Source organism: Peromyscus californicus, unplaced genomic scaffold, assembly GCF_007827085.1.
Source record: "Peromyscus californicus insignis strain IS unplaced genomic scaffold, ASM782708v3 Scaffold_11__1_contigs__length_118956290, whole genome shotgun sequence".
NCBI lineage: Eukaryota > Metazoa > Chordata > Mammalia > Rodentia > Cricetidae > Peromyscus > Peromyscus californicus.
The window spans coordinates 110,143,455-110,158,385 of NW_026294402.1; the positions used below are offsets into that span (position 1 = coordinate 110,143,455).

Sequence of the window (14,931 nt, forward strand, 5' to 3'; positions counted from 1 at the left end):
TTGAAGATTTCAGTGTTTACTTTCTTGAAGATGCCTGGATGACCCTTCAGGCCTCTTCTCTTGTTCAGAGACATCAAATATGAGATGGGTTTTTATAAAATTCTATTTGGTATTCCAATTTCACAGTACATTCTTGCTTTCTTGGGAAGACAATGCATGTGGCTTAGTGCCTTTTTCTGTAAAGTTCCTGCATGGCATTGCTGCCTAGGGCCAAGGGGTGCTGAGCTCACATGAGGAAGGGAGGCGGAGGCTTGTGCCCGTTACACGGTTCCCTGCTTGGTGAAGCAGGTTCTGACAGGTTGAACAAATACGTGCTTTACATGTTAAGGGCTGGGGGCTGGGTACACAGCTCAGTTAGCTGAGTGGCTGTCATAGCATGCACAGAGCCCTGGGTTCCAGCTCCCACCAGCATCAACCATTTGTGGTGGTGTGCAACTCCACTCTCAGTCCTGGAAGGTGGAGGCAGGAAGATCAATAGTTCAAAGTTCCCTTCAGCTACATAGCAAGTTTGAGGCCAACCTGGACTACATGAGATCTGTCTCAAGACAAGCAAGCAAGCAAAACAAAACATAACACAATGAAGATGCTTACAGCACAGAGTTAATTACAGGTGAGGTCAGAAGTACCGTTTCCCCTTCTCCAAATACCCAACTCCCTTTCTCTCTTATTCTGCTGTGGTGGGAGCAGGGGCGTGTCTAAGGAAAGGATCTTGTGCCAATCATTAGTACCCCACGGGGATGTTACTAAGTGTCTCACTGTCTTTGAGAGGTAGTGTTCTGTGAAATGTCCATCTGCTGCAGACAGCCTTGTATCTGAACTTCTCCATTCAGCATAGGCACGGTACACAGTGACAACCTTTTGGAGCCAGACTTGACATAGTACTGATGGACCAGCTCTCGACTCCATGGACCAACACAGCCCAATGTGAGGGAGCACACACTGTAAGATGGCTCCACCTATCCTGTAAATCATGAACTTTGGGGAACTTCCTTGTGTGAGCAACTGTGAGCATCAATACCCTACATGGTACCCTCATCTGTGAAAAGAAGACATACCCGTGACAAGGAAGACTGACAGGAGCGGCGAGGGGCAAGCAAGAAAGGGCAGGGGTCTGAGGGGAAATAAGCTCCACATACAATATAGGCATATGGGAGAACTTAAACACACACACACACACACACACACACACACACACACACACACACACGAAAGTATGCCATTTGTAGAGTCTGTTTCCTGTGTTTCTTTGTCTGTGTTTTGTGGTGTGAGCTCTCAAGCCCATTCTGTTTGTGCCCTCCTAGGAGACACCGTCCAGAAGGAGATGACCCCTAGTAAGAAGAGCCCTGTCCTTGTGGATGGGGTTGTACTTAATGGACCTCAAACTGATGTGAAAGCAGGAGAAAAATTTGTTGAAGAAGCCTGTAGGCTGGTAATGGAAGAGGTGGTTTTGAAAGCTACGGACGTCAATGAAAAGGTAAAAAGAAAACACACAGGAAGTCCCAGGAACAGGGCCTGGGAGATGGCTCAGTAGGGAAGGAGTTTGCTGTGCAGAGGTGAGGAGCTGAGTTTGGAAGCCCAGAGCCCATGTGAAGCTGGGCACTGTGGCATACATCTGAAGTCCTAGTGTTCCTAAGGAAGGTGAGGTAGAGACAAGATACATGGGAGCCACAGGCTGTCTAGCCTGGGGTATGCTGAGATGCCCCCATCTTAAGCAAGGAGGAAGATGAGGGCAGACATTTGAAGTTCTTCTTTGACCTCCCCATATGGCATGCACATGTCCTCATTTACACACACACACACACACACACACACACACACACACACACACACACACACACACACACACGGGGGGGTAGTTAATACCCCAGGTGTGTTTCCCATATCTGTATGACTGAATATAAGGGGGTGTCCACACTTCCATCTCTCTAAAGGGGCAGTCAGATGCCACAGATGTGACCACTTCCCTCCCTGGCCTCCATGTCCCATCAGCTTGTGGACAGATTGTCTCTCCTTGTGGAGTCTTGTCGGGAGGCTGTCCCAGGGCTTGCCTAGCGAGGTCAGGAAATACAGGGAGGAAGCCCCGCCCTGTTGGATTGCCTGGATTATGTGGACTCTGCCCTCACAGAATGTGCTTCCTCTGTCTCCTCCATCGTCTTTGTTTCACTGGTGGAAATCAACCGGGATGCCAAACACTAAAGAGTATTTGCCTAACAATCTCTTAGACGCTTTCCCAAGCTGTCTCACACTAGAAATCATGGCTTGTTAAATCCAACTGCTGGGGGTGCCCATTGTGGTCTAGGATTAAAACACAAGCTCAGGTTCAGTCTCAAGTAAAGATTAGACTTGCCACCAGTGTCACTCAGGCCCAGGCCATGTGCTGTAGGGAGTGGGTGCTGTGTGCTAAGTCTCACCCTCAGGCCCAGGTCATGTGCTCTAGGGAGTGGGTGCTGTGTGCTAAGTCTCAACCTCAGGCCCAGGCCATGTGGACAGCATGTTTGATCCCTTCATGATAGGATTGGGAGTTAACTCATTTCACAAAGCTCTTACCATGTGTCAGGATCTGAATTTGATCCACATACAAAAGCTGGGTGTGGTGCATGATCTTGAACTATCAGCCAGTGGGGGCTGACACAGTTAAATCCCTGGGACTCACTGGCCAACCACCCAAGCTTACTTGGGAAAGCTCTAGGGCAATGATAAACTGTCTCAAAAAATAAATGACAAAACAAATTAAAAATGGATGAGGTCTTCTAGGGAATGACAGAACATTGTCCTCTGACCTTCACTCACACAGGCAAACATGTGAATGCAGCTACACACATATGTTGTCTCAAGAAACACACATAGACACATAGACATACATAGACACATAGACATACACAGACACATAGACACATAGACACACACATATACACACACAGATATACACAGACACACAAATGTACACACACACACACACAAATGCACACACAGATACGCTCAGACACAGAGACACACAGACATATACAGACACGCAGATGCACACACACAGACATACACAGACACATAGACACACACAGAAAGACACACAGACCGACATACACAGACACACAGAGACACAGACACAGACACAGACACACAGACATACATAGACACACAGACACAAACATAGATACATAGACACACACACACACACAACCATGACATGATCTCTAAACAGCAGACATGTTATTGTTCCTAGTTTGGAAAGGAGGGAGAAAGAGAGGCACATGGGGTCATGTATCTCAACCACATCACACGCTAGTACATGTCAGCTGGGGTTAAATCCAAGTGTATGGCTTCACTGTCCATGTTCCTAACTTCTCCACACGCCCCAGGAACCTCTAACAACTGCTAAATTGCCATTTATCATCCCAATCACTTCTCCTGTTGGAACTGAATTACCAACAAGTGAACACATAGGCGAGACTTCCCCAATTATATTAGTAGCAAACAAATGCCACTTATAACTGAGTTTGGAGGTGATGGTATTTATTCTGAAATGTTGGTCCCTAATTAGAAAGCTAATAGACTAGATTGTTATGATCTCTGAACATGGTCAGAATAGTCATGCTCAGGACAAAATTGATTGTGGCAGCTTTTATCTATCTGTTCATGTATTTATAGTTTAACATCAGACTTCTCTGCCTTTCTCTGAAATACTTTGAATCTTGTTTGCTTAGGAACACACTTCTCTGCCAGAAAGTTTGGTTTTATATTATTCTTTGTGAATTTCATACATGTATACAATGTTTTTTAAAAATTTAATCTTTTTTTAGTGTATGTGCATGTGTGTCAGTGTTTGCCTACATATACAAATGTGTACCATGTTCATGTAATACCTACAGAGGACAGAAGAGTGTGTTAGACCCCCTGGAACTGAAGTTACAGACTGCTGTGAACTGCCATGTGGGTGCTAGAAATCAAATCCAGGTCCTCTGGAAGAGTAGCTAGTGCTCCTAAGCATGAGTCGTTTATCCAGACCCTCAGCAACATATTCTGATCATATCCACCCTCACGGTTCCCTCCAGCTCCTCCCAGATTGCCCCACCACACCGCCTCTCAATATCATGTCATTGTCATCCTCCTCTTCCTCCTGTACTCTTCCTCCCTCTTCATTTCTTTTCAGAACCTAATTACTCTAATTTTTGCTCCCCCTGTGTTTCTGTGTGTGGAGCTGGCCATGCTCTGGAGCACAGGCAGTCTAGCAGGATCCACATCCCTGAAGAGAACTGGCCGTCCCTCATATCTATCAGCTGCCAATATTTCCTCAGCTAGGTGAGAGTCTCATGAGCCTCTCCCCAACCCATACTGGAATTCTGACTGATTTGATTTGTTTTTTTGAGATAAGATCTATGTAGCCCAGGCTGGCCTCAATTTGATCTCCTTTCCCTCAGCCTCTTGAGTGCTGGAATCATAGGTGTGAGGCACCAACCATGTCTGGCTAAGTTTATATATATATATATTTTTTTTTTTTTTTTTTGGTTTTTCGAGACAGGGTTTCTCTGTGTAGCTTTGCGCCTTTCCTGGAACTCACTTGGTAGCCCAGGCTGGCCTCGAACTCACAGAGATCCGCCTGGCTCTGCCTCCCGAGTGCTGGGATTAAAGGCGTGCGCCACCACCGCCCGGCAAGTTTATATTTTTTTAAAGCTAGGCTTTTTTCAGTAATTAAATATTAACTGAATGCTAGCTACTTGAAAGGCATTAAATTGAGCCCTTGAGGAAATAAAGAAACAGAAGATAAAGGCCCAGTTTCAAACTGAATTTATAATCCAACTAGACGGGTACATTTTTATTTGTAAAGAGAATAGGGGTTCCCGGTGAGGGGGCAGTGAGTGCTGGGAGTTTGGGGCAGACCTTTCCAGAGTTCACAGAGGAGCTGACACACTGGGGCAGGGGTAATGGTTAAATTAGTTTCAGAAAGGCAGAGAGAAGTTACAGGGATGTTCTCATTGCTTAGGACAGTAAAGAAAGCTGGAAAACACACCACAGAAGGGCAAGATGTGCTCAGAGCAAGGGGACTCCTCTTGTGGAAGAGATTGGAAAGGAGCGCTGACAGAAGAAACCCATGGGGGATTAGATGAGAAAGGAACAAAGGACCCCCAATGAAGGGACTCTGGGGTCCAGCTAAAGAGTCCCAAGGTGACCGATGTTGTAGATACAAAAGCTGTTTGTCCATTTGGAGTGAGGGCACAAGTCAACTGGGGTTGGGGCCAGCATGTGAAGCTTTTCTGACACTAACTTGTCTATACTCCCTGAGAACCATCAGGACAACATTCTAAGATGACTTGCAGTGGCATGTCACACTCTTGGTGACCTCACAGGTCATCCTCAGCCACTTTTTATAAATGGGTATCGAAGCTTATATTCAATAAGGCTTACTCCTTTGGCTTTGCTTCCATGGAGTCTGGTGTCCATCATGACAATACAGAATATGTCATCTCAGTACTTGGGAGCTGGAGCATCAGGGGTTCAAGGTCATCCTCATCCACATAGCAAGTTCAAGGACAGACTGAACTATAAGAGATTCTGTCTCCAACAGGTGACAAGGTGGCAGGGAGAGGGTTGGCGAGGAGATCCTGGGAGACAGTGATGTCAGTAAAGTACTTGCTGTGGAAGCATGAGGAACTGGAGTTCCATCCCAGGATCCGTAATTTAAGATACGACATGGAGGTGCATGCTTGTAATCACAGCGCTGGGGAGGCCGAGATGAGAAGCTTTCTGGAGCGCTTTCCTAGACAATCTAACCTAATCAGCAAGCTCCTAAGGAATGGCCCAAGGTTGTCCTCTGACTTCTGAATTCACATGTGCACACATATACTCTCCCCAACACACCACACACACACACACACACACACACACACACACACACACACACACACACACACACACACACGAAAAGATCCAGCTCAATCCCACACTCCCCCAGATTCCCTTGTGTTTCCTATAGTCTGCCCAGCCCAGCCCCTCTATCCCCTGCCATCTACTGCTCTTGCTGACTCTAGCTCCTGGGCCCAGGAGATCATGCAGATGGATTCCTGTCCTAAGCAGCCTCTGAGACAGTTTTCTCTCATCAAAGTTCCCTTGAGATTCATGTGTATAGCTGTGTATGCCCATGGCCATTCCTGTGGGTGGTCTCTGGCATGCTGGACTCACCTCTGTCTGTCAGGGAACCACCATGGAAGTTGAATTTCACACCTCTCACACAATTTGTTAGTTCCTCCTGCTTCCTTGCTTCCCACCTCCATGGCTTCCCACCCACTTCTATTCCCTGGCCTCTCACCTCAGCCTCTCCTCCCCTCTACCACCAAGCTTTTAAAAGATGTCTTCAGTCCCTCCCTCTGCTTCTTCACCTCCTACCTCTCCACTCCTCCAGGATCTCTCCTCCACCCCACCTCTCTAGTCACATTACTAGTGCCAAGAGCACCTCTGTGCTGATGAATTCCATGGGGGCTGGTTGGTCGTTAATTTGGCTTCTCAGCATCATTTGGTACCAGACCCGTCTTTTAATGTATGGCCCCACTACACCATCCTAGAAGGAAGATCTGCATTCTTCTCTTATCAGCATTCTCCCTGTCAGAGGTCATCCCTGTGGTTCCTTAAGTGCCAGTGTTCTCTGTGGATCCCTGTAGCTTCTTTCTGAGCTGGGAGCACCTGTCCCCTTGGTATATCATCACAGGAAGCCTAGGATTTTGTCCCCGATTCTTCCCAGAGTTTTATAAAGCCCACCTTGATTTAGCTCTCTCTCTCCATTTACTTATTCAGTTGCTCCACACATCTCCATTGAGTACCTTAAAGTAAATCCCCATCTTCTCCCGAACACCCCTGTAACCCCAGCACCATCATTAACCTTGCATCCTGATCCACTTTTACTGAGGAGCTGTGAAACAGTGTTGAATAAGCTTCATGGACGAACAAGCCAACAGCTCCGCCCCTGTGGAGATTATGTAGGACATAACAGATGAGGGAATATATTAGTGATACCTGCTGTGGAAAATGGAAGACATTGGAGAGAGTGATTGTGACTAGGTCATGGGCAGGTGGGAACATTAAGATACAAAATTATCACTGAGAAATAATTGAAACATTTCAGCAATGACATACAAAAACTGAGGGAGTTCACCATGAAAAGAAGGAGGTGAGAGAGACTCATCCTAGGCAGAGGAGGAAGCATGTGAAGACCCCAGCAGTGTGTGCACGCTTGGTATGTCCAAGGAAGAAGGAGGCTAGAAAACCAGGAGATAGGAGTACCAGAGAAGAAATGCAGGCTGAGAAGCTGCCCAAGCAGGGTGGTTTTGAGTCTTCATAATTACTTCTACTAAGAGGGGGCAGAGCTCATTGGTAGAACATAGACTGCATAATTACTTCTGCTTTGACCTTGTGAAAATGGTAAGTAGTGAGGGTATTTGCACAGGAATATATGGTAATGGCTTGAGGGAGAGAGGCCCACACTGGCAGCTGGGCTGACAGACTGTGGAAAGGAAGAGAGTCATCTCAGGGAACAGTCAGTGTCTAGCTTAACTCATGGCTGCCTTTCCTCTTCCTTCTGATTTATGCTGCAGTCAAACATGCTTCCATGATATCTTAGAGACACTGTAGGCTGCCTGACCCTCCATCCCGTGTCATTTCCACCTAGAGCACTCTGGGACTCACCCCTAACCTCAGCTGACTCACTCTATTCTTACATATGTCACCAGTCTGATGTCAGTTCTCCTAGGAGATCTGAATGGACTTCTCTGGTCCCAGCTGGATCCATACTGTTCTCACAGCTCCTTTTATGGTGGCCTGCAGCTTCAGCAGGTTGAAATCCCCATGTCTTCTGCTCCTTTGGAGCTACCTGGGGCCAGAGTTCTGGCTCATCCAATACCCCCATCCTGGGCTCTCCTGGGAACTTAGTTAACCATGAGCTGTCACTCAATCTCCAGGTGTGTGAGTGGCAGCCCCCTGAGCAGCTGAGGCAACTCCTTGATCTGGAGATGAGGGACACAGGAGAGCCACAGGACAAGCTGCTGAAACTCTGCCAAGATGTCATCCACTTCAGCGTCAAAACCAGTAAGTCCTTGTCATGTCCCTGACCTATCCCTGATGTTCGCCTTGTAGTGAAAATAATGATGCCAGTGTTTAAGGAACAAGAAACCTGGGCCAGACCAATCAGGGCTCTGATGTAGACTACTGCATGGGTCCCTAATGCAGATTTGCTTTCAAGGCCAAAGAATTGATGGGGATCTGTTAATGTCAGAGACCTGTAAACATGGACTCTTCCTTGTCAATCTCCATCCACCATTTGTAATCAAGTTATGTACAGAAATTTCTATGAATTAGTAAACTGGCAAGTTATCGTGATGATATGACTATGTTATGAACTTTAAATTTTTTTCTGTGGCCCAGAGTGTGCAAAAAGGAAGAGGAGAAGGAAGAGGAGAAAAGAAAGAAAGAAAAGGAAAAGTTCAAAACTAAGTTTATTTAGATGCTGGTACTCTTGGCAACTGCTAATTACCAACTCGTTTGATCAAATCTGGCAGAATGAAAATAAAAACAAAGACCTTTAGGTAAATATAAGAGAAATATGATGGCTGTGAGTATAGGCCCTAGCACAGTGCTTGCCCAGCATGCAGGCATGCACAAAGCCTTGGATTCTTCCCAGTGTTGCACAAATCAGGCATGGTGGTGCACACCTGTAATCCCAGCACTCAGATGGAGACAGGAAGATCAGGAGGTCAAGGTCATCCTCAGCTACATAGTGAGTTCAAGGCTAGCCTGGGCTACTCAAGACTCAGTCTTAAAAACTAAAAACAGTAATAGTAAAAGAGAACCCAGTAAATGTTAGGTTTGATTGTGACTTTCACATGAATGCCATCACTCTTGTGGCTTTCAGTAAGCAGCGGCACTGTGTCACTGGCTTGATTGTTACCACGGGACAAATAACCGATGAAGACGTGTCAAAGCTGCTGCTGGTGGTGGTGGGGTGTGTGTGTCTGATTTTCTAAAATATGCACATCTTCCTGTGCTGAGAAGGTAATCCGGAGTCTTAATCTACACAGCCATTATGCTCTGTGAATTCTGACACTGGACTAAATTTAGTGGAAAGAACGCCATAAAATCCTGGCTAAAAATAATTGGATTAAGTTCCCTTGGGAAAGTCTGGTGCATATATCTAAAACTCAGTTAGAATTTCCTAATAGGGATGCCTACTTCATTATTATCATGCCTGTCAGAAGTCTGGAGTGACATTTAATGCAGTAGATTGTTTTCAGTTTACTGTGTATTTTCCATAATGTTACCATGGAAATCAATCATAAATTAACAGAGAACTTTAAAAAATCCTATTAAAATTACTTGTAGTGATGTCTGGTTGTCTCTGCCAGATCAGAGGGAGTTTTCCATACTTTAATTGAAAAGGCATTTGCTTCGATTTGGGTTTTCTTTATTGAACCTATGGTTGAAAGAGAGAGGAGGGAAAAAACCCATATTTAATTCTCCATCCAAACCAGTTTCCCACACATTCTGAATTAGAAAGGCCTCTGCCTTTGTGCTCTTTGTCACACCGTCTTTCTTATGCCTAAGAATGTCAAGCCAGTTAGCCTGGTGTTCGGTGTGAATATTCACACTTGGAAGGCTGGGGACTTTTATGAGACTTTTTTTTTTTTTTTTTTTTTTTAAAATGAGACCTTTTAAATGAGGAGAAATATGGGGAGAGAGGGAGGGAGGGAGAGAAAGACCAGACAGGAAGTTCTTACTCCATGATAGAGTTATATAGGAGATGGCGATGGCGTTTGAAGTAGGTTGAATCCCGAAGTGTCTGAACTGAGTGATGAGTCACAGCTGGTGCCCATCTGCTTCATGCCAGACAAGCTGTGCAGCAGGAGGAACAGAAAGGCCACTCCTGGACTGTCACTGCAGGCAGACACTTGGGGGCTGTGACACTTGGAGGGATGGTGGTAAGACCCATTTCTCAAGGGCTTGGGTGGAGGTAGACGGCAGAAGAGACCAGAAATTAAAGCGAAGCTCTCAATCTCTCCAGTTTTACTGAGAAAGCTTGTCTTGGAGAAAAAGTTATGCCAAAGCACTTCATAGGTGGGGATACGGTGCCTCTAATAACCGGCTCACTGCGGAAGCATAGGGACGAGAGTTCAGCCCTCCTGGATGCCATGTTAAAAAGACAGGTGAGGCCGGGCGGTGGTGGCGCACGCCTTTAATCCCAGCACTCGGGAGGCAGAGCCAGGCGGATCTCTGTGAGTTCGAGGCCAGCCTGGACTACCAAGTGAGTTCCAGGAGAGGCGCAAAGCTACACAGAGAAACCCTGTCTCGAAAAACCAAAAAAAAAAAAAAAAAAAAAAAGACAGGTGAGGCTTCACACACTGGCAATCCGAGCTCTGGGGAGACAGACGGGTGGATCGCATGGCCCCACTGGCCAGCCAGTCTAGCTGAGTGGGCAAGCTTGAGGCTGAATGAGAGACTCCCTCCCTCTTAAGACTAAGGTGGAGAAAAACTAAGAAAGACAGATGCTGCCAACCTCTGACCTATGCGAACACACACATACATATATGTACACACACATGCATGAATATATGTACAAATGCACACACAGAAAAGGAGCTTCAACACTTTTCCTTGTATATATGCTAAGGATTTTTAAAATACTTGAAATGTAATTATGTATAATAAGGTACACAAATATGACTCTCTCAGCTTATGGATCAGAAGAGGCTCAAACCATTTCTAGAACCCAGAGGCCCCTTGTGCCCTTGCTCAGCTGAATAGTTTCTTGATGCAGCAAATCCTTCCCTCTATTCTACAGGTGTCTGTGCTGATTCTGAAGATCCTGTAAGTGGAATCACACTGTGCTGACCTTTGTGGCCAGCTGCTCTCCTAATCTGAAAGAGCCATTGGTGTTCCATTGCTGTGTAAGTGAGTACTTTGTTTTCCATTTACAGACCATCCGAGATTTTTCAACCAGTTGTATGCTGGCCTTGATTACTACTCCTTGGCAGCCCGGATTATAACAGAAGCACTTAATCCAAGCATGTAAGTACCGTGTGACTGGAGGTTAGAGATGGATGTTAACTCTGTGAAGGTTTGTTTTGTGAATTTCACTGTAGTGATTTGTTTTGCAAAGTCTAACCATTAGAAATGTTATAGTCCTAAGACTCCAAGCCATATTGGAGGAGGTGCTTTTGACAGGTAGAGCTGTGAGATAATGCCAGGCATACCCATCAATCAGAGGAGAAAACTGGTTAAGCAATTGTCCACTAACTCCTGCATAAGAAGCCATGTCTATGCTATATATTAGAGGCAGAATGAAAACAAGCCTTGGGCCAAAGAGATGATTCAGTTGGGAGAGTGCTTGCCTGGCAAGCATGAAGACCTCAGAACCCAAGTCTGATGCTATACACTCTTGTAATCCCAGCTCTGGGAGGCAGGCTCAGGAGGATCCCTTAGGCTCGCAGCTAGCCAGACTAGCCTTCTTGGTGAACTCTAGGCCAGTGAGAGATCCTGCCTGAAACAAGTGGATGGCTCCTAAGGAACCATGCCCAAGGTTGTCCTTTGATCTATACACACACACACACACACACACACACACACACACACACACACACACACCCCTACCTTAGAAATGATAAAGTCTGGTAAAAGAAAGACATGTACTAAATGACTTTAATGTGAATGAATATAAAATCCAAATTCATACTTGAGAGACAGGTGTGTTATACTATAAACATAAATGGAGGAATGTTTCCTAGTTAGTCCCAGGGTAGTCTCTGGGAAAAGATGACAGCAATGAGAAGGATGGGTACGAGTTAAACTTGTGAAATTGAGAGGGACACATTCCAAGTGGTGGGAGCAGCATGCATGAAGGCCCTGTGGTAAGAGGCAGCATGCCACAATGAGAACAGCATATACAAAGGTCCTGTGGTGGGAGGCAGCGGCATGCCACTCTATGTTGAAAGGTCAGTGTGGGTGTAGCTGACAGAGTGACAGGGATTATAGTGGAAAACAAGACCAAAGAGACTGAGAGAAGAAACATGTTGAGCCTATGAAACATACTTTTGAATCATTCCACATACATTGGAAAGAAGCCCTTGAAAGTCAATGTTATTTGGTGACATTTGTTGTCAAAAAAAATTTTTGCTGAGGAATGGGGAGATGGCTCAGTGGGTAAGCTTGACAACCTGAGTTCAGAATCTATGAACTCACATAAAAGCAGATGTGGTAACACAAATATCTAGAACCCAGCACATCTGTGGGAAATGGAAGGCAGACAAGAAAATCTCCAGAAACTCCTGGGCCAATGAGCCTGGCTTAAGCTGCATTGTCTCAAAGCGGAAGGAGGGGATGAATATGGAAAGATTATCCTTTGATCTCCATGTGCCTGTTATGGTGCGCGCGCGCGCGCGCGCTGCGCGCGCACACACACACACACACACACACACACACACACACACACACACACACAAACACACTGAAGTATTGGAGTAGACTAGATGGGATGAATGTAGAGTATATTTCCTTTGCCAAATGAGAGATGATAGCAGATTGGATTCTGAATAAAGAAGAAGTGGAAAGACTAGGGAAAAAGCATGTTTAGAAGACAAAGCATGGAAGCTGGGCTCCATCATGACAGTGCTTCGTAGACAAGCATGAGGACCTGAGTTTGAGCCTCAGCACCCACTTGTAATCCCAGCAATGAGAAGGTGGAGGGAGCTGAATCCCTGGCACTTGGTGAGCAGGCAGTCATATTCCATAGTCCTCCTTTGGAGGACAAGGTCTCTCACAGGACCTTTGGCCTCCCTGAACATGTGCACATGTGTGTATGTGTATCTCTGCACACACAGCGACATTCATATACATCTGTACACACACTTAGAAGCTAATGTGCAAAGGGGTGGTTAAGTGTTGGATCTTGGAAATGAGGCTCAGAGAGAGATTTCTTAGCTACTGCCTAAGCTTCCACCCTTTGTGGCTGGGTTCATGGCTGTCCTATAGGATGGTGCAAAACACTGGATGAGAACACCAGGTTTCAACTGTAGTGGATGAGGCAATGTCAAAATCTCCATTTCAGTTGTGGGCCTTAAAAGTTGCAATGACTTCAAGACAGTCAACCACACTGAGAGATCTCTGGGCCTGGAATTCTGAAATGAATTTAAAAATGTGTAAATGTGAAAGAGAGTAGGGGAAGAATGGTTAAATAGTGGAAATGGATGAGCTTCCCCAAGCTAGTGATTCCCACTTGGAATTAACCCGAGGACCCCTGGGGTTCAAGCAGACTAATGGCATGCACATGTTATGCAGGCTTAATAGCTTCAGTGAGCAGCCAGTGTGGAAAACCACATCTTAAGGACAAAAGACAGAGTGAAGAGAGAACAGGACTCAGGACCTTGGGAGCAAAACTTGAAGATACCTAACCTTTAATGGTTAGGAGGGCAAGAATCAGCCAAGATGGAGGGAGGGAGGAGCGGGGAGTCAAGAGTATAGGTATGGAAGCCATGGAAGAGGATGTGTCCAGGACAGTGCATTATTGAGTAGATAACCAAGGTGAAGACTAGCAGTTCCTGGATTACTGATATAGATGTCGGGGTGAAGTCATGGACATGACAGTGCCTCCACGCAGGGCAGACACAGGAACTGGATTCCGGGGGTGGAAGAATCAGTAGTAGATCGTCAGAAAGGACAGCCAAGTTTCACTCTTCAGATCTCTCCTCGCAGAGTTTTACAACTCCTTACTTGAGTTACTTAACCTGGTACATTTAGAGGTCTATGATGTGTTAAATTGCTGCCCTACTGGACCATCCACTCATACTGTGCCTACCCCTTGTGCATTCTATACCTCCCTCCTCCATCTGCATGTCCATTACCAGTGTAGAGTTGATCTAATTTTTAGTATAGGTTTACAACAAATTGAGTGATTATTTTAACTTTATTTCATCTCCCCATAAACATATACAGCCTTTAACATTTTCTGTGTTAACTGGTTTCACACCATGGTTGGAAATTTAGCCTGTCTTGTGTTTAACAGAATCTAACACCTATAGAGTGCTTGGCACACAGGTAGACACTACATAGTGGGTGTTTTGTTCTTTTGCCTTTATTGCAAAGCTGTCCCCTCCAGATGTTAAAATCCTCATATCAAAAAAAAAAAAATCCACAACTAGAAATTTAAACACATCTGTTTAGCCTACATATTGAAGTACACATTTATTCAGATACTATTTATTATAATCACCTAATGATAAAGGAGGTTGGGGACCACTCAGTTATCTAGAGAGAGAAGATACTTACATGTTACATAACCAGGCACCATAGCTGATGGAGTTTGAGGTACTGGAGCTGGGATCAACATGAGGGATTGGAGAATGAGGGAAAAGCATGCAGGGAGGGGCAAGGCTGCAAGTCAGACTGTCATACAGGCTCAGTGACAATCTTAAGTGACCCCAGAGATATCTCTACAAGGACCAGATATCAAGGGTAGATACCACAGGAAGTGTGGCTATAAGGTAGTGCCTTCAGCTAAGATCGCCATAGCAAGGCTCTCTGATGATGGCACTGCAGCCTAGAGCAGGAAATCAGGACAGTAAAACCATCACACAATGAGAGACACTCATAGAACACTTCCTACATGTGCAGATATAGCTAATGTGGCGCAAGAAGCCATGTTCAAGACGCAGAGCCCCCATGTAGAGACAGTGTGCTAGTGGTAATGACCTAGAAAAACATGGCTACCAAGACAATAGCTTCTCTTTAGTTAGTATCAGCAGCCAACTTACTAAGCATCCAAGCAAAGAAATGGCTAATTCCCACAGCTGACACACAGATGATAATCTTCCCTCTTCTGCCCTCATGGAATTGAAGGTTCCTGAAGGTTCCTTGGCAACCATTGGGTTTCATGGAACTCTCTCTGTGCCTTTCTCTCGGGAC

General features: G+C 45.5%; 1 protein-coding gene across 1 annotated transcript in view; it reads left to right on the plus strand.

Annotated features, from left to right (window-relative positions):
- Positions 1-1,306: 1,306 nt before the first annotated feature.
- Positions 1,307-14,931, plus strand: part of Gadl1 (glutamate decarboxylase like 1) — a 152,047-nt gene continuing 138,422 nt past the window's right edge. Inside the window, exons 1-3 of the mRNA XM_052729878.1 lie at positions 1,307-1,474; positions 7,944-8,070; positions 10,953-11,043. Coding sequence (XP_052585838.1) covers positions 1,322-1,474; positions 7,944-8,070; positions 10,953-11,043 — 371 coding nt within the window. The 5' untranslated portion in view covers positions 1,307-1,321. The remainder of the gene's footprint in view (positions 1,475-7,943; positions 8,071-10,952; positions 11,044-14,931) is intronic.